The sequence below is a fragment of the Drosophila bipectinata genome, chromosome XL (assembly GCF_030179905.1).
Source record: "Drosophila bipectinata strain 14024-0381.07 chromosome XL, DbipHiC1v2, whole genome shotgun sequence".
NCBI lineage: Eukaryota > Metazoa > Arthropoda > Insecta > Diptera > Drosophilidae > Drosophila > Drosophila bipectinata.
Genome location: NC_091734.1, coordinates 7,635,082 through 7,658,462, shown reverse-complemented (window position 1 = coordinate 7,658,462; position 23,381 = coordinate 7,635,082). Strand labels below are relative to the sequence as shown.

At 49.8% G+C, this 23,381-nt stretch overlaps 3 protein-coding genes across 5 annotated transcripts; 2 read left to right on the top strand and 1 right to left on the bottom strand.

Moving 5' to 3' along the window:
• Positions 1-92: 92 nt before the first annotated feature.
• LOC108122850 (angiomotin) lies at positions 93-5,727 on the bottom strand. 2 transcript variants are annotated; one of them, XM_070282702.1, is made up of 4 exons: positions 5,386-5,727; positions 4,162-4,336; positions 1,261-1,557; positions 93-1,201 (listed from the first exon to the last, which is right to left on the bottom strand). In XM_070282702.1, the coding sequence occupies exons 2-4, from the start codon at positions 4,204-4,206 to the stop codon at positions 422-424; spliced, it is 1,122 nt and encodes a 373-aa protein (XP_070138803.1). In that variant the 5' UTR covers positions 4,207-4,336; positions 5,386-5,727; the 3' UTR covers positions 93-421. The 2 variants fall into 2 exon arrangements, with proteins under 2 accessions (XP_070138803.1, XP_043065985.1); XM_043210050.2 differs by having other exon boundaries at positions 5,390-5,727.
• A 5,791-nt stretch (positions 5,728-11,518) lies between these two features.
• Cyp4d1 (Cytochrome P450 4d1) lies at positions 11,519-14,402 on the top strand. Of its 2 annotated transcripts, none has more exons than XM_017237688.3 (3): positions 11,519-12,059; positions 13,299-13,919; positions 13,975-14,402. In XM_017237688.3, the coding sequence occupies exons 1-3, from the start codon at positions 11,519-11,521 to the stop codon at positions 14,322-14,324; spliced, it is 1,512 nt and encodes a 503-aa protein (XP_017093177.2). In that variant the 3' UTR covers positions 14,325-14,402. The 2 variants fall into 2 exon arrangements, with proteins under 2 accessions (XP_017093177.2, XP_017093176.2); XM_017237687.3 differs by lacking the exon at positions 11,519-12,059 and adding an exon at positions 12,519-13,132.
• A 142-nt stretch (positions 14,403-14,544) lies between these two features.
• Positions 14,545-23,086, top strand: wapl (wings apart-like). The gene is made up of 8 exons (XM_017237614.3): positions 14,545-15,084; positions 15,678-16,776; positions 17,561-20,239; positions 20,509-21,351; positions 21,427-21,596; positions 21,652-21,740; positions 21,802-21,992; positions 22,057-23,086. Exons 2-8 carry the CDS (start codon positions 15,748-15,750, stop codon positions 22,288-22,290), a joined length of 5,235 nt encoding a protein of 1,744 aa, XP_017093103.2. The 5' UTR covers positions 14,545-15,084; positions 15,678-15,747; the 3' UTR covers positions 22,291-23,086.
• Positions 23,087-23,381: the final 295 nt, after the last annotated feature.

Here is a 23,381-nt window from a genome sequence, read left to right as displayed (position 1 = left end):
AATACTGAAGTTCTCCAGCGGCCAAAAGAAAAATTACCTGCGCGCGCCAAAAGCTCGACTATCCGTTTCTTTTCAAAACCCAAATAAAACTATTTCTTAATACTGTGTCTACGTGTAGTTTATTTATTTATACTTTTAGCTTAGAACGTTTATGTTTTTAGGTATACAAATTACCGACTCTCTCTTTGGTCGTCCGTCTATGACATATCCGTAATATCTGTATATTTGTGTAGTTTTTATAAGTATAATAAATAATCGCTCTTGATTCCTGTCTTCGGTTTTTGTTTTTTTGTCTAATTTTAAAATTAATCTAAGTATGCCGTAAACTAAACTACTGCAATTTTAAAGCTGCCGCTTTATAGTTGCGAGAGTTCCTTTCAACCATCGATCCTCCAGCACCCCAGGCTTCTCCTTTTAATTCCTAGGCTGCCTCCTCTTTGGCTGGAGCTACCGGCGTGACTTCCGGCTGGGACTCACCCTCCGGCAACGAGCTCGGGGCCAACTGCTCCACGCTGACGGTGCGCACAAATACGGCGGAAGCCTCGATCACGATCGTTGGCAAGTCCTCGGAGGCGGATGTGGAAGCGGGAGTCGGGACTGGAGCTGGAGCCACTTCCTCGACTTTGGGACTGGTTTCTGGAGGCGCGACTGTTGCTGCCGGAGTTTCTGTTGCTTCTGTGATAGCCACAACCGGCACTGGATCGCTAACTGGCTTAGATTCAACAGGAGCTGGAGCGGTTACGGCCTCCGGAACTGCTTCAGGAACCACTGCAGCAGGTGCGGTAGCTGCAGCTGGAGCGGAGACAGTTTCAGGTGCAGCAGCAGGGGCTGCGGCGGCAGCTGGAGCCGCTTCTGTAGCCTTTCTGGCTGCCGGCGAAGGCGAAGGTGTCTTCGACTTGGCCTTGGACTTGCCCACGGCAGGAGAGGGCGTCCTCGACTGCAGGGCCTTCAGGTTCTGCTCATGAGCACTGCGGTCCATCAGGACCGAGGTGGACTGCGGTGGAGCAGGACTCGCTGCGCGCTTGATGTCTTCAATCTTGGCATCCATCTCGGCGCGGATTTCCTTGATTGGTTTCAGCAGGAACACGGGCACATCATCGTCCCTCCGCTGGTACAGCATCTCGCCCTCAAAGTCCACCAGTTTGTGCTTGCGGGCACGCAGAAGAATGCCCACCACCTTGTCGGAGATGTAGTTGTAGATCTGAAAACAGAACATTAATGGTTTACGGAAATTCTATGACGCGTTGTAAGAAAACTTACATTGAAGAGCTCACCAAAGGGGATCACCCTCATGGTGGGCTCGTCCTTGACGTCGTAGCCCTCCGAATTGATGATCTGACAGAGCTCCAGCATCTCCTTCATCACGTGAATGTTGGCCTTCTGGCCACGCATTTCGGTGAGACTGCCGGCCAGCGGCTTGCCATACTGATCCTTCGAGAAGGTGGGCTTCGGCGAGGAGGCGCGTCCGTCCTGGGAGAAGGGATTCAGCAGCTGGGACTGCTTGTGCTGAGTGGCCTGGTTGTTGAACATGGCTACCTTGGAGGACAGCGGTGAGTCCTGGAAAGGCACAGAATTGTTCGAGTTTCTTTTAATTCACAAATGTTGAAATGTTTTCTTCCCAAGGAAGCCAAACTTTAATCCGCCCTTTGTGTTTAAGCCGGAGAGTGGCCAGACCGTCAAAGAAAGATCAAGGTGAGCTGCCACCTTGCAAGCTTTAAATTTCCGTTACAAAAACATTTTTCAAACTTCAAGTAGAATAAACAGAAATTTCGAGGTTTCTGAATAAATATTTAGTAATATAATTGACTTCCCAATTACTTTAATTTATTTACAGAAGTTAAAGAAAGTCAAGCTTCAAGCTAGCCAATCTTTTCTCTCTTTGATTTCCATTTCAAAAACATTTCCAAAACTCAAAGTATAGCCACACGAGCATGAAGACAAATGACTATATTCCCTGGTAGATCTGGGGGCAATTAATGGCTTTCGAATTCAACACTTGCTAGAACAAGCTTCGCCCGCCGAAAACTAATTGGCTGCAATTAAATAACAGCACTCTTACATTTTGTGTAATTTTTCAACTAATAAGAGCTAGATGCCCCAGCCATGAGCCATCGCCAATCATAACCAAAAGCCAAAAAATAGCCCCAAAGGAATGCGCAAATGTCGTGGTCATAAATAAAAGCCCCCTAGAGTGGGCGGGGCACCACCACTCATTTGACGAGCACCCAAAAACAGTTCGCTTAGATATATATATGTATCTATACACGTAAGAACACTTCCTTTAAAATTCATACAAATTTCACGACAGAAACCGAGAAACAGAGAAGAAAAAAACGAAAACAGGAATGACCTTCACGGCCAATTTTCGCCACCAGTCCCCACCAGTCACTCAATTTGTTTTTGAAAAATATTATTTATGATCATCCCGCCGAAAACCCCTTGAATGATTTTGGTTTTCAGATCGGAGTCCCCCGTTTCGAGTTGCCCATGAATGAATGAATTCTTGGGGCTATATCGACACTCTATAGCTTCTTCCGATCTGTGTGTTTATATAATCTTTATAGTCGATCTGTTTTTGGCAACAACTGGGGGTGGGGGCTGGCGGACCGGCAATGACGCCCTCAATTTGTCTCTTTGATCAATATCCAAAATTTCGTCAATCGTCGGCTCGTATTTTTTATTCTTTCTGTTTCTGCGCAGGTATTGGCGATTTGCGAATTTCATTCATATCAAAAGCGCTTATAAATAACAGCCAGCGATGAATGAAAAGCGGCCAGAACTTGGCAAAACAGTTGGCTTTTTTGGCTCCGACGGGGCGATCAGGGGCGGCCGACCGAGCGGGAAAAACCGAGAAAAGGTAGCCAGGTGAAAGTCTGGGAAAAATGCATAAATTTGTCCATTGAAATGGCCTGGGTAACCCATACTCCCGAGTGGAGGGGCTATAAAAATGGAATTTATATTGTAAACAGGGTCTCCCGATATGAATAATTGTTTGGAAAAGAAGCCAACGAACTCCGTAAAGAGTTTCGAACTCTAAACATGCCGCCTAATGGGTTTGAAATCGCATCAAAAAACACAAATGTTGGGATGGTGGAAAAGTTTATGATTTTTCCTTTGACATTTTCATTTTCGAGTGACAAGTTTTCAGCTGCAGCTGGCCGGATCCGGGATACGAGATCCGTAGTCCGCTATCCACCTTCCCACATCCACTACCCGTAGCCCCACAAATCCGTGAATTCGTTACGTCGGACGGGATCTATTTTTCGGCGCCGTTGTCACTCTTGAAAAGTCTGCACATTCTACAGCGCGGATACATATAGAGATATAGCTCTATATACCGATGTACCAGTATATATACGATCTATGCATATTCAGCGATGCTATTTCAACTCGAACGATGGTCATTGCCAAGAATTTTTCCGTGTTTTGATCTTTTTTTGCGAAAATTTGTTTCTTTGTGGCTATGTCCTATATGTACTATATCTATATATATATATATATATGTATATACTTGGTAAGATTGTATGTTTTGGCAATTCATGTGGCGACAAATTAAAACAAGAAGCAATATCTGGCCCGACTTTGTTATTGTTTTGTTTGGGTTTTAAGCGAATTCTTTATATCATTTCGATCCTAATGATTTTTAATCATGCTCTTGGAAGCTGTCCAGCCCCGAAGACTGTCCGACCGACGAAGAAAGGAAAACATTTTTCTAGCCAAAAACAAAAAAAAATTCGTCTTTGACATCTGCATTATAATATTATTTTTTGTTTATTTCCATTCTATTTGATTTAATTCTGTACACGCAATTCTTGTGGCTTTTCTGCGCATAAATTATTTTCGGGCATTTGTCGCACGAGATGTTTTAGCCAAAAAAATTCAAAAAAAAGAAAAAATAAATTCGAAAAAAACAATGAAAATCTTTCTACATCTTATTATAGTTCTGAGTTGTGAGTGTGGCATTCCAATGATGCCTTCCTTCTTCTTAAAAGAAAGGAGTCCCAGTGCTTGGTAATAATATAAATGAAAGATTTTTCGTAGTTTCTTGACAAAATCTATAAGAGCCATGTTTCTTGTTTAATTCTCTTAAATAATACATTATTAGTCTTCTTTTAAATAGACACTTTATTGCATATTTGAGTAATAATTCAAGTCACTTACCACCACGAAGCGCAGGGCTCCCAGTTCATGCGATACATCCGTCATTGTTGCACTGGGCTTGGCTTGGTTCGGGGCCGGATTTTGGTTTGGATCTTGCAGATTGGCAGATGTCCGTCCGGCAGAGTTTCGACTTTGTCGCTTTTGTGTCACCTCGAGGTCGCAACACTTGCTCGGCCTGCGGATGGGGGGAGATCGAAAGGGTGGTTGGGTGAGTCGTGGGGGGGGTAGACAAAGGCGGCCCAACAGCGATGGGAAAGAAAACAAAACCAATTAAATTTTGCTACAAACAACATCCATAATAACAATGGAAATGTGCTTCATGCGAGCAGCTCGCCCTCCATTGTGTTTCTAATTTTTAATGTCTTTTGCTTTTTGTGGGTCTCTTATGTGGGTATGTTGTTGTGCGACGAATTGCCAAACAGCCAAAAAGCGTTTATTTACTTTTTTTGCCATTTTACCATTTTACCATTTCTTTTGTGTGACCCAGACCTCCAGGGAGAAAGACCCATCCCACAGCCCTCCAAGCTTTGAGCTCCGGTTCCACAGACCATTAATGGCCGGGTCGAGGCACAAAAATTGCAAAAAAAAAAAATTATCATGCCGAGCAGCAAATCATTCACCAAAAAAGCATAAGCCCATTCCTCAACTTGAAGTTCAGCTTTTCAAGAAACTTGACAACGTTCTCGTTTTACGGAGTTTTCAAGTTTACGTTTTTTTTCGAGGCAAGCCCTTTCCAAGCACTAGTTTTTCTAGCGATTTCCGGAAAAACGAGACCCAACGCAACATAGACCGTTAGGCCTGAACTCTCGAGCGCCCCTCGCGACCCCAAAAAAATACGATCTGGAGAAAGATGAACCGGAATTCGGCTTCGTGCCCATTTGCTGTTTTTTCCCCCATTTCGAATTAACTGGAAATTAGCCGGTAGGTTGTGCCCCTCGGGGTGTGTGTCTGTGTCTCTGATTTCCCAGCTGGTTTTGTTCAGTTTTCCAATAACCTGATCGCTACTCCTTCAAATGGCAATGTTATCGAATCCGAAGGTGTTGGATCTCGATGATAAGAAATATTTCAACTATAAGCCTCTTGGTTTGTATTTTTAGAGTTTCTAGAGACTTTTCGAAAGCAGGCCAAGCAATATTTACAAAACAAAGAGGTGGAGACACCTGCTGTTGCCTCTGTAGACAAGGTAGTCCCAAAAATAAAATGGGGATTCCCCTTTGCACTCACTCACTTTTCTCTCCTTCAGATGGAAGTTAAAGCTCCTTTTTGGTATTTTTTGCCTTTTGGACTAGACGATATTCCTCTGGGTTTGGATTCTCGAAACCACTCACAATGCGAAATGCACTTTTTGAAAACACGATTCCTCTTTTTTTTTACGATCTTTGGAGTTTTTTCGAAAACAGCAAAAAAAAAAACAAGAAAATGCCGTGCACTTGTTCGATTTGGTTTTGGATCTTAGATTTTGGATATAGCTATTGGGTTTTAGCTTTCTGTATTTTTTTATTCTTTTGTTTCTATTTTGAGTGAGATACACGCCGTTTGGTGGCTGGGACCAAAAGTGAGCGCCGAAAGCGAGCGCGCTTTCTTTTTATAGTCGCGATCACACAGATACACACGCACACACCGGAGTGTGGGGGCTTCTGCTTTCTGCCTTCAGCTCTTCTTCTTTTCGATTTTCGAATTTTCTCATTTTCTCTGCCTTTGTTTTTCCCCACTCACTCTCTTCCGCAGCCACGGCCAGCTGTTGCCACTCTCTTCTGGTGAGGTTTTAGGCCAATTTTCCCATTTTCCCGAGTCTTATTCCCATACCCGACCCCACTCCGTATGCAAATCACTGGCAGAAACTCCAGGGGGAACACCTGCCGCGTCTCAGGTTCATCCGGGGGTCACCGCTCCAATCATCGCCAGCTTACGCGCTTCGCTGATCCGGAGGTCTGACCGCAGAACAGATTCCATTTTCCACTTCCAGACGCACTTCCATTCCCATTTTCAGTGCCTCCAGGAAGACCCCAAAGAAAAGTGGCAACATATACACTGTAAAAAAAACTATTATTTATAAATTTAAGAAAATTAAAAAATTTCCATAGAAACTAAAATATAGAAGTAATATTTCCTATATATAGTTCACATCCTAGTTAATATAAAACCTGTTTTAGAGTCTATACTATTATATAGCCTCTGTTGCCACTTTGGGCTCAGTGTACCACCATATGAGAGTTCGAGAAAAGCAGAGAATCGTGAAGAGCCATCAAACCAGCGATGCATCCACGCTCGTGCTCTTCTTTCTTCTTTCGACTTTTTGCTGGCATTGCTCTTGGGGAAAAACCGGAAGCGGTGTCCGTCCGATCGGCCTCTTGCCCCCTGGCCACCCCCTTTCTGCCCGATGGCACTCCCCCCCTTGGCAACGGACCCGAAATAGACCGACCATCTAACGGTATGCTGATCGGTTGGCGGGTCTCGTTTCGATTCATGTAACGCGCTGATCGTCGGAAGGAATTTTGGGTGCCATTCAAAAATCCCGCACAGCCACCGTACCAGCCCGCGAAGGAAACGCAGCTCGCAGGCGCCGTGCCGCTAAATATCCTCGTGGCTACAAAAGCACAAGTACAAGTCCCAGTCCCAGAGCCAGAGCCTGGGGCTACGAACCACTTCCCCCCATCCTCTAGCCCCATCCCAGTTGCCAGGGAATCCAAACGCGTGCCCAGCTGCCTTGGCTTGTCAGTTGGCCGCCCGAAGTCCACCCGGCCCGCCAATCTTTAATATACGAGTTTATTCCGCTAATTAAACAAATTCGACTGCATTGTTCGCATACAATGGGGCATACCCTGGACATTGCATCTATCAGGGGGTATATGGGAAGTCTATTGCCCAGATCCCACCATCTCAAGTCCCATCTCAACGTGGTGCCATTTTTTTTTAATTTTTTAAGAGAAAACTTTGCATAACTCGGCCAATACTTGGCAGATCCTAGATTGTTATACCTTCCCGAGCTTAGAACTCGAAGCGGTATAATTCCCAATCAAAATATGGCCAACAAATTTTTGAGACAATTTTTGCAATTTTTCCAAGGGGTACCATCAGAATTTTGGCCAAAAAGTTGACCAAATTTCTTTTCTTTGATATTTCCGATGTTTATATGCAGTTTGGAGAGTATTGGAACTCTGGTTCCTTAATGGTATTCCGTTTTTGAATCGGTTTCTAAAAAGTCAAAATATCAACTAAAAACTCGAAAAAAGATTCAATTTTTTTGAAAACCGAAAAAAGTGAAAAACGTGTTTCCAATTTTTTGAGTTTTCTGAAAGGAAAAATTGCATAACTTTGCTAATACTTGGGAGATTCTGAAATGTTATACCTTCCCGATCTTAGAACTCTAAGTAGCATCATTCCCAATCAAAACCTGGCAATAAAATTATGATCCATTTTTCGCAATTTTTCCAATTTTTGAATTTTTCTATCAGAATTTTCGACAAAAATTGGTCAAAATTTTTTTTATATAATATTTTTGATATTTAGATGCAGATTGGAGGGTATTGGAACACTGATTACTGAATGGTATTCCGTTTTGGAATCGGTTGCGAAATAATAAAAATATGCGCTAAAAACTTTATAAAAAAAACCGATTTTGAAAAAATAAAAAACGTCAAACTGTCTATCCAATTTTTTGAGTTTTCTGAGAGGAAAAAAGTGCATAACTCAGCTATTACTTAGCCGATCCTAAAATGGTATACCTTCCCGATCTTAGAACTCTAAGTAGCATCATTCCCAATAAAAATATGGCCATACAATTTTCGATCCATTTTTCGAAATTTTTCGAAGGGTCTAATAACCAGAATTTTTGACAAAAATTGGGCAAAATTTTTTTGTTTAATTTTTTTGATATTTAGATGCAGATTGGAGGGTATTGGAACACTGATTCCTAAATGGTATTCCGGTTTGGAATCGGTTGCGAAATAGTTGAAATATTTACTAAGAAGTGCATCAAAATATTCCGATTTTGAAAAATTAAAAAACGTCAAATATTCTTTCAAATTTTTTAGATTTCTAAATGGAAAAATTTGCATAACTTGGCTTATACCTAGCCGATCCTGAAATGTTACACCTTTCCGAACTCAGAACTTTCTGAAGAATCGTTTTTATACATATAAAAACCCGGCAACAAAAATTTTAATCAAATTTTCGAAATTTTTCCAAGGGATTGGATTTTGACCGAAAATTTTGATTTTGACCATCAGGATTTTGACCAAAAATTTGACCCAAGGGTTTTGCTTGATTCGCAGTTCTGGAACTCTGATTCTAGACTGGGTCTTTGGTATCTACTGGGTATCAAGCTGGGCTATATCTACCTCTACACACCCCCAGTCCCCAATCGCTTGTTATTGTTGCATGTTTGGCTGACAGCCACAAGTGCATGGCGATGCAGCACATGGCACGAGTGGTGGTGGGGCTCCTAGGATCGGTGGATCGGTGGACTGGCGGTGTTGGCGGTTTGGCGACCATCGTTGGGCAATTATATGGCATGCCAATGGCTCTTCGGCTATATTCCGATCGGACCTGGTTTGGCAGGGGCTCTCTGGTGGCTAGCACTTAGTGGCCAGTGGCTACCCACATAAATAAAATCAACTCATGAATGAAAATGCGTTCGCCTGAGCAATTTCCTGTTGCATCGCCTATATGGCGGCTATATAGACTCTCAAAGATCTGAATAATCGCAAAATGCTTAGCATAAATTATCTGATAGATCTGCCAGGCGTTGAAAAGATCTGTCTTCTGTCGCCAGACCTTGCAGTAATTCGCAAAATAATAGAAATAATATGGGATAATATGGGAACGAAAGAAACTTTCCATTACGTAGAATTCTTCAAAAGAATCGGAGAATGCTCGCCAGGTTGGCCAACTTTGTTACCAAGTGATTAAAGACCCGCAGCTTGTGCAGAAAAGAGACACTTTGAATCATTTGGCGTTGCATTTTCGATACCCTCAGATGAGAATGGGCATTCGTCAGCAGATTGCAGATCCCTATAATGTACACTTCAAACAATTATTCGTGTATTTATTTGTGAAAATGGCCAGAAGAAGGGACACGTCAAAGCCACCAACTACCAAGATGATTGGCAACCGCCAGAATGACTCATTCCCATTACCGTTCCCGAAGTGATCGTTACAGAATCGGATGAGGAACTCTCCTACTTTTTGGGACCAATCATACCTTATTAGGCCTCCGAATTTCGGTGGCGGATACGTGATGCGGACCAGAACCAAAAAAAAAAAATTGCGCATACGCGGCGTTGGCTGCTTAATCATATGCTTTATTATTGTTATTATTATGCTGTATTATTATTAGTACGGGCATGCATTGTGGCGCAAAAGGCGAGAGCCGATGCCTCATCCTGGCCTCTATATATAAACATTCTGAAGAAACAGTTGCGGATGAAAGATTAGCAAAAAGTTAATTCAAATATTGATCATTTTTTTTAAAGATTTTTATACACTTTGTTGCTAAATATTCTTCCTAATATGTGGCATTATTCTGTACTGTAATATATCTAAAATACATCTATATATAGTCACCCTGTTTTCTGGGTGTGTACTAGATGCCGGGTGGGCCAGTTCTGTTGACGCAAATGGCGGGCTTTTGCCAAAAATTTTATTATTTTTATTGTTATGATGTAGTGGGACTCTCCAGAGCTACGGGTCCCGAGTACGCCGGATTCTATTCCGCTGCACTGGCAGCTTGGCGCCACGAGAAGTACGCCATTCCTGATGCGCATAATAAAAGCTATGGGTTTTTCCCTCAAGAGTGGCCTATAACCCTCACTATTTGAAAGATCCCCCCCGGAATAATAGCCTTCTACGCTTCTGTCCAACTTGGCAGAACGATTCGCAATGAAAAATTAACAAAATTGGAAATGAAAATGGAAATGCCAATGAAATTCCAACGCACAAAACAATCCATTTAAAATTTAAATTGAAAAGCCCCGCGCACACGTCGTCCACTACATGGCTAGTACATGGATGGATGGGGTGGATCCGAAAGTATAGCCTATATATGTATAGCCGTCGAGTGCGGCAATATCCGACAGAAAAAAAAAAAAAAAATGACCAGCTCTTGTAAGACAAGTGCAAATATTTACGTTCCGATCCCCAGATCGGATGCGAATCAGGGAGTGACGTGGAAGTCGACGACCGACGGAGGCGACGCAAGAATTTTGGAATTTGGCATGCTCGAAGGACGCCTACTTGTTGTTGCCATTGTTGTGGCTATATACATATTTGTTTATAGAGCCCCCAAAGTTGAGTGGGCGCTGGTGCATGTGTTTTTGATTCGGATTCGGATCTGCTCGGTTCTTGTAGTCGTACTGGGAGGCGGAATGAATCAGCAGCGAGCCGCCAAATGGGAATTTCTGTTCCCAAAATGTGTGCATTAATGTCTCAATTATGAAGACCATAAAGGTCGAAATGGGCAGAGCTGGGTACTATATTCCCACATACTATTGTAGGCGCTATAATAGGTATCAACTAGTTGCAATCACAGATCTTTGGAGCTTTTGTTTACTACCATATTCTATAGAGTCCGCAACGGAGAGTCTATTTCGGAAACTAAAACAAAAGTCTGGAATCTGGAATGGAATGGCACGCCTCTTGAAATAGATGACTTTGTTTATTTTGAATTCCCATTCCAATACACTCCACTTGCCCCAGTCCCAGGCCGGATTGCCAAGTCATCCTTAGTTGACAGAAAACCGGGAGAGAAAGGTCATCCGGCGGGTCAACCCTACAGATTGGCATACTCGGGAGATAAAGAACCTCGATTGGATCTGGAATCGATGCCCCAGTGATTAAGTAAACAGAATTGAAATTCCGGCCATCGATTTTGTGTTTACATTTTGAGATCCCCGGGCGCCTGACCGCAACTCATCCTGCCATCATTGTGACGTCACACACAGGCCAAGTCATCAAATCAGAAAATCAGCAAATGGCCAAAAGGCCACATGGCTAGGGGCCTATTTTGGGATCAGGTGCTCTATATTTAGGCCATCGTCGATCTACATCAACAGCCACGTCCACATCCCACTCGATATGGCAGGAAAACAACAATGACGAAGTCTTGAACTTGAAATGGATGTTTTTTTTGGGATTTTTTTCTTCATGATCTATTCCCAGACTCCCCAGAGAACTACGCGCAAAAAACTTTCCAAATCTCTGAATCCCAAAACGGAAAAGATTCCCGAAATCGGAATACCTTTCCAGAAAATAGAAGAATACGTATTTCGGGTGATAAGCCTGGCTTTGGGTTTCAATTAAATCGAGATGCGGAGTCCACAAACAGTTTCAAGACGTTCCTCCAAGAGATCGCACGAAAATGTGGCTTCTACTGGCCGTTGGCCTGTTCCTGGGCATCCTGGTCCTGGAGCTGCTGCGATTCACGAGGATTATGACTAACATTCCTTGCCCGCTGCCCATACCCCTTATTGGGAATGCCTACCTCTTCCTGGGGCTGACACCGGCGGAGGCCTGTCAGCGGATGGCGGACCTGGCAGAGAAATTCGGCGACACCTTCGGCCTCTTCATGGGACCCAGGTTCAGCGTGATGCTCTTCCACCCGGCCGACGTGGAGCAGGTTCTGAGCAGCACCCGGTTGCTGGACAAGGCCCACGAGTACTCCTTCCTAGGGCGGTGGCTGAACGAGGGCCTCCTAGTCAGCAGCGGCAGGAAGTGGCACCGTCGCCGCAAGATCATCACGCCAGCCTTCCACTTCCGCATCCTGGATGCCTACGTGGAGATCTTTGACCGCCAGTCGCGCCGTCTGGTCAGGGAGTTGCGTCGGCAGCAGCAAGATGAAGGGCAGGAGGAGTTCCCCCTGGGCGAGGCCATGCACCTGTGCACCCTGGACGCCATTTGCGGTGAGTAGAGACCCCTTGAGGAGCCCGTCGGGGCCAAGGTGCAAATCCCACTCACCGCCATAAAAGCCTAAAATACGACAAAAGGCACTTGTGATAAGATTAGGCCCGATCCGAGGATGGTTTGCCCAACGTTTGTGCGGTAGTCAACACCTCGATTAGATACTCCCATCCAGATTGGGATCTGCACTGGAAAAAAACCCAATAAACTTACAGAAAGTGTAGATTTCGAAGAAGAGACCTTAATCTTTTAGAACTTCTGTTAAACTTCATTAGAATACCAACACTTCAGTATGCCGTTCCCGGAACTAAAACATTTCTTTAGGAGATTAGTTATGCCTCGGGAGAACTCAACCTATTTTCCCAGTGCAGATTTGCGGGGTTTGCGGATAACTTTAATGGATCAGTTCCGCCAGCCGTGCTGACTTTCATGTCGCCTGCCATTGGGTTAGTGGATCAGTTACCCTTTCGCCGCCGGCTGGAGGAGATTAGCAAGCACTACGCAAATATGTTCCTTATTTTGGGGGCCATCCTGGCCAGCGCCCTATTCGTGGGCCTCCTGCTCTACCAGCTCAAGTTCAAACGTCTAATTAACCTCATCAGCTACATGCCGGGTCCACCCGCCCTGCCACTGGTGGGTCATGGGCACCACTTCATCGGCAAGCCGCCGCACGAGATGGTAAAGCGCATCTTCGAGTTCATGGAGGTGTACGGCTCCAAGGACCAGACCCTCAAGGTGTGGCTCGGCCCGGAGCTGAACGTGCTCATGGGTAGTCCCAAGGACGTGGAGGTCGTTCTCGGAACGCTGCGCTTCAACGACAAGGCTGGCGAGTACAAGGCCCTAGAGCCGTGGCTCAAGGAGGGCCTCCTGGTCAGCCGCGGCCGCAAGTGGCACAAGCGGCGCAAGATCATCACGCCGGCGTTCCACTTCAAGATCCTCGACCAGTTCGTCGACGTCTTCGAGAAGGGATCGCGGGATCTGCTGCGCAACCTGGAGCGGGATCGCCTCAAGCAGGGCGAGACGGGCTTCAATCTATACGACTGGCTCAATCTCTGCACCATGGACACGATTTGCGGTAGGAGTTCTTGGGGAATCCCTCAACTTGAAATTGAAACGGCCGCCGCTTTTTTCTGGCGGTCTGGCAGCCTCGTGGGGAGTTTTTCGATTTAAATTCTTTGGCGCGGAAGACTTGTGGATTTAAAATGTTTTAAGACTTTATGTTCTCATTCTTCACATTCTAGAAACCGCCATGGGCGTTTCCATCGACGCCCAGACGAACGCCGACTCCGAGTACGTGCAGGCCGTGAAGACCATCTCTATGGTGCTCCACAAGCGCATGTTCAACATCTTCTACCGCTTCGACCTCACCTACATGCTCACGCCCCTGGCTCGGGCAGAGAAGAAGGCCCTAAACGTGCTCCACCAGTTCACCGAGAAGATCATCGTCCAGCGGCGCGAGGAGCTCATCAAGGGCGGCGGCCAAGAGACTGCCGAGGCCGACGTAGATGTGGGCGCCAAGCGCAAGATGGCCTTCCTGGACATCCTGCTTCAGTCGACCATCGACGAGAAGCCCCTTACCAACCTGGACATTCGAGAAGAGGTGGACACTTTTATGTTTGAGGGCCACGACACCACCTCTTCGGCTCTGATGTTCTTCTTCTACAACATCGCCACGCATCCAGAGGCTCAAAAGAAGTGCTTTGATGAGATCCGCTCCGTTGTGGGAGACGACAAGGCCACCCCAGTGACCTACGAGCTCCTCAACAAGCTCCACTACGTGGACCTCTGCGTCAAGGAGACTCTGCGTCTGTATCCCTCGGTTCCGCTGCTGGGGCGCAAGGTCCTGGAGGACTGCGAGATAAGTACGTAATCTTTAAACCAAAATGATCGTAGGAACTAACATGATTTAATCCCCAGATGGAAAGCTTATCCCCGCTGGAACCAACATCGGCATCTCTCCGCTGTACATCGGCAGGCGCGAAGACCTCTTTAGCGAGCCGAACGCCTTCAAGCCGGAGCGCTTCGATGTGGTCACCAGTGCCGAGAAGCTGAATCCCTACGCCTACATTCCCTTCTCGGCCGGTCCGCGGAACTGCATTGGCCAGAAGTTTGCCATGCTGGAGATCAAGGCCATTGTGGCCAATGTCCTGCGCCACTACGATGTGTCCTTTGTGGGCGACACTTCGGAGCCCCCCGTCCTGATTGCCGAACTCATTCTGCGCACCAAAGATCCGCTGATGTTCAAGCTAAAGCAGAGAGCTTACTAAAGCTCTTTTTTATTTTATTATTCTTGTAAATAAACGATATAATCAAATCTGTGTTAATAAAATAAACTGAAAATAGAATTCTGATAAAGAAAAGTTTTTTGAAATAGCGCGCTATCTGGCTTATTAGACAGACCTATCGATTGCGCTAGAGATGGTGCTTGTCGATAACGCAAGTCCGAGCGGGAAAATGTCCCGAAGCAAAGCAACGATTTCCCAGGCAGTCGCGTCTGGTCCCACTAAATCGTAGTTTGTGCAAAAACAGTGAAAATAAACTTTTTCGTGCATTTCGTTCGCGCTAAAGTCCAAAATAACCCGCAAACTTTAACGCGTCAATGTGCCCCAGCCTCGTCGCGTGTGTTTGCCGCGTAAATGAAACGAAATTGAGTTGGAAACCAAAGCAAAATCAAAGTCTTGCTGCAGCACCACCAAGAAGAAGAGCCCAGCAGCAGAAGAAGAAGAGCAACAAACGAGAACGAAAATAAGAATTAGGATGCTATCTGCAAAGGGCTGACGGCGATTTAATTGCGAAAATATCGAACAGTTTGTGCGTGCCACAAAATTGCGCCAATAAGCCAACGGAAAAGGAAAAGTGGAAAAAGCAAAAAGCAAACGCAAACATCGTTTGTTTGATTGCATTCCTTGCACCTATACATATGCAACAGAGATTTCGACCACTCGCACACACACACCCATGCATCCACGCAGCAGTAATAGCAGCAAGAAACAAAAACAAATCGCCGCTTCAAATGTTATTCTCGAGGTGAGTGTCCAGCTTTGCCGAATCGCAATAATACGGCGGCCCAAGTGCAGCAAATTGTTTTCATTTCGACTTTGATTTGATTCGATTCGATGCGTGTGAAAATTGGAAATCGCTGGCCCGATAGCAGCACTATCGTGCGCTCGCTCCCACTCGCAGCCACCTTACGGCAGAGCGTTTGTTATGTTTTGCTCGTGCTGCAGCGCTCTCTCGCTCTCGCGCTCTCCCCTCTCGCTCGCGGCCAAACAATTCGCTCCTAAGTTGCAATATTGTGGCAAAATAAACAAGGTTTTGCCCGAAAACAAGCCCATTACGGGTAATATCCCACCCCGAGGGACCACCACCCACATCCTCACCCAGTGCCGGCCACAGCTTCCCCAGCCTGTCCAGGGCCTGCCCCAATTCCGAGCGGATTAAGTGGACTTGGCGTAGGATGGACTTCCATTCCCCTCGGGGAGTGTTTTGTAATTCAGGGTGTACCAAAAATGCCCCTCCAATGCCGAGCTCCAAGAAAATCCCAGTGCCCGCTTGGAGCTAGCTGATCCTAATTAGGGACTCTTCCAATCCGATATCCACTAATGTTTCTGCCTTTTCAGTGAGCTGGTTGCCCAGGACTAGAGCTACAGCCAAGGAGTTCAGATAAAGGACCAGGACCGGAACGCCAAGATGTCGCGCTGGGGCAAGAACATCGTGGTGCCGCTGGACTCGCTCTGCAAGGAGAAGGAGAACACCAACCGGCCGACCGTCGCCCGCTCCGTCGGCACCGTGGGCAAATGGGGCAAGATGGGCTTCACTTCCACGCGCACCTACACGCTGTCCGCCCTGCATCCGATGGCAGCGGCAGCTGCTGCGGCGGCGGCGGCCGCCAGTCCCGCCCAGAGTCCCGCCTCCACGCACGAACACGACCCCAAGGATCTGTCCGTTTCGGTGCCGGAGCCACCGAAGCCCAAGAAGTTCTTCAAGTCGCGCAACGCCGCCCCGCCCGAGGTGATTGCCCAGATCATCCAACAGCTGCCGCACTGCGTGGCCGGCACGTCGCCCATGCGGGACCAGTCGAGTATGTCTATCGGTGGGGGAGGCGCCACGCCTACCTCCGGATCGCAGGACGGAGGCGGCGGACTGAAGCTAAAGCTGGGGAAGGGCGGCAGCTCCGCAGAGCGGAAGCGCAAGTCTCCCAAGAAGAAGCCCTCGACGCCCGGAGCGTTGGCGACGGATCGGGAGGCGTCCGAAGAGGAGTCCTCGGAGCAGCAGCATCATCAGCCCTTCGGCAAGGAGCTGGACGAGTCGGATGCGCGAACCGCCTCCGCCAAGAAGTCGAAGAAGCCCAAGGAGGAGAAGAAACTCAAGCCGGAGGCGCCGCCGTCGCGCATCCTGGGACGTGCACGCAAGGCGGTCAACTACCGCGAGGTGGACGAGGACGAGCGCTATCCCACGCCCGTCAAGGATCTGATCATTCCCAGGGGAAGGGGCGCGGCGGAAGCCACGGGATCCTCCGCGGCAACAGCCGCCTCCGCGGAAGCGTTCATCAGCTCGACGGCGGGCAGCCCGGGTGCCGAGCCGGCGTTACCACCGCCCACGTCGGCGCCCAGTGCAGCGTCTGCGACGGTGCCGCTTCTGCCCTCCGCATCTGCGTCGAATCCGTCGAGTGCTTCCCGGACGCCAGAGCATCCGCCCATAGTGTTGCGCATCTCCAAGGTGAGTCCTGGTCTTAGAGTGGTTATTAGAAAGGGGATTGGGTAGTTCTTGAAGATTATTTTATTTAAAAATTCGGTTATTTGAGCCCACGGTGCACAGTGGATGCCCCGCACCTCCCTGCCCCTCTCTGGTGGGTAGGTAGGTAGTTTCTCCAAGAAAGTATGTAATTATCCGACAATTAGTCGAGTACCCTGGATATTCTTCGGTGCTGCCTCGGGCTCTCACCAGCCCGAGTCACCTCTCACCTCGCCGCGCGCTCGGCCGCTCTCTCCGGAGCTCTCACGCGGGCTCTCGCTCCTCGGACTGTACTGCCGTGTGGGAAAGAGAAAGCAGCGGTGGCGCGCGAACCCCGATCGGCAACAACAAGCCAGTGTTAAATTACGCGCGCTTTTGCTTCGTGCCTCTCGCTCTCACCCGATCGCGCGTTCTCCCTCTGTGCCTCTTTCTCCCAAGCCGCTACCCCCTCCCGCTTCCGCTCCCGCTCCCGCTCCTGGCTTGTATGCCATTTCGTTTGCTTTTCTTCCGCATTTCTCGGTGGCTTCTTGCGGCGCTCAGTTCTGTTTTCTGGCTCGGATCCGAGAGAGTGTTAATTGACGCCGAGTTTCCACGCCGATTTGCCAGATCAGCTATAGCCCGGTCAGTGATCTTCTCCAGCGGCCATCCGCTCGAGGAATCGATAGTTCCAGTTGCAGGCTGGGCTGGGGTATCCGATAGCCAGACATAAACAAACGCCATTCCCAAGCTAACATATTCTCATGCACATTCCTTGGTCTTTCACTTGCAGGGCACATCGCGACTGGTGAGCACGGACAGCGAAGAGCCACCGAGCAGCTCGCCCGCGGATCACCAGCACTACCATCCCAACCCGCTCCAGAGCCACCCGGGCCAGGACGACGACGACCTCCCAGAGCGGACCGGAAGCGGAAGCGGCAACGGAGACGGAGACACAGTTCCTGCAAGTACGCCAAAAATAATAGTGAAGCCACTGCGACCGCCGGAGGCAACGGGATCGGACGGAAAGTCGCCCAGCGCGGCAGCGGCAGGCGGAGCAGCAGCATCCGCTGGTGAGTCTACGAGCCTCCAGGAGGCAGAGGACGAGGACGAAGAAGAAGAGGAGGAAGACGAGGAGGAGGAGCCGCCAGAGATTAACTACTGCACGGTGAAGATATCGCCGGACAAGCCGCCGAAGGAGCGCCTCAAGCTGATCATCAAGACGGACGTGATTCGCAACGCCATCGCCAAGGCGGAGTCCCGCAGCGAGAAGAAGTCCAAGAGCAAGAAGCACAAGCACAAGCAGCTGCTGCAGGCCGCAGGAGCAGCGGCGGGAGCAGCAGGAGCCACAGCACCGGCAGCAGAGTCCTCCGAGTTCAAGACGCCTTCACCTCACCTGGCACTGAGCGATCCCAACCAGCTGCACAGCCAGGCCACCCAACTGCATCATCTCCATCCGCAGCGGGGATCGGCGGTTATATCGCCCACGACGCGCTCCGACCACGACTTTGACTCGCAGTCCTCGGTGCTGGGCAGCATCTCCTCGAAGGGCAACAGCACGCCGCAGCTGCTGGCGCAGGCCGTGCAGGAGGACTCGTGCGTGATACGCAGCCGCGGATCCAGCGTGATTACCAGCGACCTGGAGACTAGTCAGCACTCCTCGCTAGTGGCACCTCCCTCCGACATCGAGTCCCGCTTGGAGTCCATGATGATGACCATCGACGGCGGCGGAACGGGCGCAGCCACTGCGCTGCCGGAGACGCCGTTGCAGGAGGACATACTGGCCGTTCTGCGAGGCGAAGTGCCACGACTGAACGGAACAGCGGATCGGGCGGCAGACGCGGAGCAGGAGCAGCCGCAGCAGCCAGCCAAGAGGGCCACGCGGGGAAGGGGCCGGAAGGCCAACAACACCGCTACAGAAGCAGCTCCCGCAGCCGCCACGGAACCGGTTGTAAGCACGCCCACAAGGACCCGCGGCCGGCCTCCGAAAGCCGCACAGGAAGCCCCTTCCCCGCCCAAGCGGAGCACGCGGGGCACCCGGGGGTCCAAGAAGGCCGAGGCTGAGGCGGCGGACGTGGAGATGGAGGAGCCGGCGATTGAGGAGCCAGTGCCGGAGCAGGCGCCGCCACCTCGGAGAGGACGGGCGGCAGCAGCTGCCCGGGCGAACAACAACAACTCCGCCAGCATCAACAACAACATCAACAAGATCGCCGCCAGCCTGTCGGCCAAGGCGGAGGCCAGCCGCCTGGAGGACGGCAGCGGGGCGGCCGGCACAGCCCCGAGGAGTTATGGGCGGAAACGGAAGAACCAGCAGGTGACCCAGGTGCTGCAGCAGGAGCAGGACGCCGCCGAGGAGGAGGACGAGTCCGAGGAGCATCCCACGCCCGCCAAAGTCCTGCACACGGATCCGAGGGCGGACTCGCCGGACCACGACCCGGATCCCGATCCCGACCTGGAGGCGGACGAGCTATCCAACAACTCCTCCTTGCAGCACGACGGTTCCTCATCCTCGCCCCCGCCGCGTGACTTCAAGTTCAAGGACAAGTTCAAGCGAACGCTCACCCTGGACTCCCAGGTGGCCGCCAATGCGGGCGGAGCGGGCGCTGCCGCTGCTGCAGAGGCTGGGGCGGCGGCTGCCGGAAACGGAGGCGACGGAGCAGCAGAAACGGAGCAACGAGGCGCCGTCAAGCTGGTCATCTCGAAGAAGAAGGGCAGCATCTTCAAGAGCCGCGCCCTGGTGCCGTCGGACCAGGCGGAGCAGGCGACGGTGGCCAAGAGGGCGTTGTACAAGCACAGCTGGGACGCGGCCCTGGAGGCGAACGGTGGGGGAACGGGCAGCGACGCCAGCAACGCCTCCGCATCGGGCACCTCGGGTGCCACGGGAGGCGGTGCCAAGGACCACCTGCATCACTTGGCCGTGGGCAAGTCGGACGTCGATTTCGGCGACAGCCCGTCCTCCAACAACAATGGTTCCTCGTGCAGCGGCGGCAGCAGTGCGTCCACCTTGCGTGGCGACAGCCCCGCGCTCGGCAAGATCTCCCGCGTCCTGGCGGGAAAGCAGGGCGGTGTTCCCAGCAGCAGTTCCGCCGTCGTCGACGCCTTTGACCTGGACCTGGAGCCAGGCGCAGACGACCTGGCCACCGGAGGTCTCCCGGGAGTGGGAGGCTCGGCAGCCGGATCGGGAGGCACCGGAACAGCCGGCGGAACGTCGGGCGGAGGCCTGAACCGCGTGGATCGCAAGACAAAAGACTACTACACGGTGGTGCGGAACGTGAAGACGGCGCACCAGATCCAGGAGATCGGCGAGTACCAGGAGATGGACGACGACGTCGAATACATCCTGGACGCACTGCAGCCACACAACCCGCCGGCGACGCGCTGCCTGTCGGCGCTCCAGCTGGCCGCCAAGTGCATGATGCCCGCCTTCCGGATGCACGTTCGTGCCCACGGCGTCGTCACCAAGTTCTTCAAGGTGAGTACGCCCCAGTATCTAGTCTCTTTGGAGGGTTCGGGTATCCCAACTGGGCCTCTCACTTGTCAGCCAGCATGCCGATCGGATGACTTCCATAAACAAGCAGCGGTTCCCCCAAAAGTAAACAATTGTTTCTGGGAATCTGCTGTTTTGGCGGCGCTATGGCTGCACTTGAGAACCCATTTGTGTTGTTTTCCGAAGAAGCTCCAGTTCCAGTAATAGAACATCTGCTCTGCCAGAGAGACTGACTAAGCCCTTTCCCATTCCAGGCCTTGTCGGACGCCAACAAAGACCTCAGCCTGGGCCTGTGCACCTCGGCCATCATGTACATCCTCTCGCAGGAGGGCCTCAACATGGACCTCGATCGCGACTCCCTGGAGCTGATGATCAACCTGCTGGAGGCGGATAACGCGGAGAGCTCCGGCCATCCGGACCGCGCCGGCTTCGAGAGGAACAAGCTGAAGGTGCGCGAGCTGTGTGAGGAGATCAAGGCGCAGGGCAAGGGCACCCACCTCAACGTCGACTCGCTCACAGTGGGCACCCTGGCCATGGAGACGCTGCTCTCGCTCACCTCCAAGCGGGCCGGCGAGTGGTTCAAGGAGGACCTGCGCAAGCTGGGCGGTCTGGAGCACATCATCAAGACGATATCGGACTTCTGCCGGCCAGTCATCGCCAACGACACATCCGCGGAGATTGTCTGGCAGCCCTCGCTGCTGGACAACATGCAGACAGTGGCGCGGTGCCTGCGAGTCCTCGAGAACGTGACGCAGCACAACGAGGCGAACCAGCGCTACATGCTCACCTTTGGCCAGGGCCGGGCCGTGGAGACCCTCTGCCAGCTGTACCGGCTGTGTAGTCGGCAGCTGATGCTACATCCATCGGTGGACGTGGTGGCCAGCAACAAGGAGCACCCCGGTGTGGCCATGCGCGAGCTGCTCGTGCCCGTTCTGAAGGTCCTCATCAACCTGACGCACACCTTCAACGAGGCGCAGCCTTCTCTGGGGGCGGAGCTGCTCGGCCAGCGCGGCGATGTGGTGGAGACGAGCTTCCGGCTGCTGCTTCTGTCGGCCAACTACATTCCCGACCACTGCGTCTTCGAGCTGAGCATATTGGTGGGTATCTCAAGGGACTCCCTCTCTCCTGGCACTTTCTAATGACTTGCTCTGTTTCCTTCTCCAATCCTCCAGGTGCTGACGCTGCTGATAAACCTGTGCATGCACACCGTTCCCAATCGCGCCGCTCTGATGCAGGCAGCCGCTCCGGCGGAGTACGTGGCCGACAACCCGCCAGCCCAGGGCGTTGTAAGCGCGCTCCAAGCCCTGCTCGAGTACTTCTACAAGTGTGAAGAGCTGGCCAGGTGAGATGATTACCCATCCCTTGGGAATTCCCATTTCTAACTCTTTGGTTTCCAGGTTGGTGGAGAAGAACACGGACGCGTTCCTGGAGAGCAACGACAAGGGCAAGAAGAAGCAGGAGGAAGTGGAGGAGACAGTCAACAACCGTGAGTATTCCTTGAGCTTGCAAGAGGGAAGTAAGTGCTAACCCAATTGGTTCTCCCACAGTTGTGCAGCGAGCTGGACACCACATGGAGCACACCCTCAAGGGCAGCTACGCGGCCATCCTGGTGGGCAACCTGATAGCGGACAACGAGCAGTTCGAGGCGGTGGTGCGGCGACAGCTGAGGGGAAACAGCTTCAAGGAGATCGTCGGCGTGCTGGAGAAGTACCACACCTTCATGAACCTGACCTCCAGCGTGAGTTTCGGCGGGGCTTTGTGTGGAGCTCTTTTCTACAATAACCTTTCTTGCAATCCTTTAGCTGGAGGCCAACTTTGTGGCGCACATGAAGTCGACGAAGCGCATCATCGACAACTTCAAGAAGCGCGACTACATCTACGAGCACTCGGACGAGAACGACCATGTCCTGCCCCTGAATCTGGAGACGACGGTGCAGGACTTGGGCGCTGGCGGAGCATCCTGTTCGTCCGCCTCGCCCAGTGCCACGGCGACGAGAGCGCCGCGGGTCTACAAGACGTACAGCAGTCACAGATAATCGGGAAAGGATGCAGTCAAGGAAAAGGAAACGGTAGAGTATGGAAAGCGGAGGAGAGTTGCTGCTAAAGCGGGATCTCAAGCGGAAGCGGGCAGACTTTCTCGCCACCGTTAGCCTGCGCCACCCAAATACCATTCTGTCGTTTGTGATTATGTAATTGTTTATGTGTTGATATAGCAACCACTATATGTATAGCCGTAATGCACCTAGTTTCGATCAGCAGTCCCAACCACATTGTGGAAAGGGGGGTATCGGAGTATGTATGTAGATCGGAGATATATGGCAGAGGACTGTTTAAACCAAAAGTGATAGCGAATTCTGGAGCATGGTCAGCGATTTACTAAAGCACACAAAAGAGAGAACCACGGAGACAAGACAGAGTTTAATCCAAGAACTAGTAGCGAACCCCGAAACCCCAAGCCAGAACAACACAAAGATCCAAATCCACTACTGATATGTGTACGTTATATAGTCATAAGCAATATTAGCAGCTAAATGTCGGCTTACCACCACACGGAACACCCATGTAAATAATGTTTGATCAGCGATTTTATTGGACACGTCTTAGGCTTACGTTTAAATGTTTATTACTCTTTTTTTTTTTTTTATTTACCTATTTTTACCTACTATTAACAATTTTTTTTGGTAAAAAAAATCACTTTGGTAACTAGAGAACTGTAAAGGAGATATTGTAGGATCGCTGGGAAGAATGAAGTTATTTTATTGCCTAAACTAAGTTAATGAACTCTAACTGTAAAACTAAACTGATCAATAAATATATGTATGGATATGTGTACGTTTAAAGTTTAAAGTTTAAACCACAAAATGTCATATTTAGGCTACGAAATCAGTTATAACGATAGAGAAGGCATGCGGAGGACGAGGAGAGTGAAACAATTTCGGGAACAAAATATATATTTATTTTGTGTTTTCAAATTTGTCGATAATGTGAAAAAGTCTATATATATATATATATATATATGTATATGTATACTAGGATAACGAGTACGTCATATATTGTTCTTGCAGAAAAAAAAAAAAACGAAAATAAAACTCAAATTGAAAAAAAAAAACATTAAAAGTTGCAGTTT

What these genes read in the sequence shown, in the direction of transcription:
- Cyp4d1 (XM_017237687.3), top strand. Translation starts at nt 12,565, where the DNA reads ATGTTCCTTATTTTGGGGGCCATCCTGGCCAGCGCCCTATTCGTGGGC. An exon ending in CACCATGGACACGATTTGCG is followed by an intron (nt 13,133 to 13,298) that starts GTAGGAGTTCTT and finishes TTCACATTCTAG; the next exon opens with AAACCGCCATGGGCGTTTCC. An exon ending in CCTGGAGGACTGCGAGATAA is followed by an intron (nt 13,920 to 13,974) that starts GTACGTAATCTT and finishes TTTAATCCCCAG; the next exon opens with ATGGAAAGCTTATCCCCGCT.
- LOC108122850 (XM_070282702.1), bottom strand. Translation starts at nt 4,206, where the DNA reads ATGACGGATGTATCGCATGAACTGGGAGCCCTGCGCTTCGTGGTG. An exon ending in GAGCCCTGCGCTTCGTGGTG is followed by an intron (nt 1,558 to 4,161) that starts GTAAGTGACTTG and finishes GTGCCTTTCCAG; the next exon opens with GACTCACCGCTGTCCTCCAA. An exon ending in CCTTTGGTGAGCTCTTCAAT is followed by an intron (nt 1,202 to 1,260) that starts GTAAGTTTTCTT and finishes TTCTGTTTTCAG; the next exon opens with ATCTACAACTACATCTCCGA.
- wapl (XM_017237614.3), top strand. Translation starts at nt 15,748, where the DNA reads ATGTCGCGCTGGGGCAAGAACATCGTGGTGCCGCTGGACTCGCTCTGC. An exon ending in TAGTGTTGCGCATCTCCAAG is followed by an intron (nt 16,777 to 17,560) that starts GTGAGTCCTGGT and finishes TTTCACTTGCAG; the next exon opens with GGCACATCGCGACTGGTGAG. An exon ending in GGAGGAGACAGTCAACAACC is followed by an intron (nt 21,741 to 21,801) that starts GTGAGTATTCCT and finishes GTTCTCCCACAG; the next exon opens with TTGTGCAGCGAGCTGGACAC.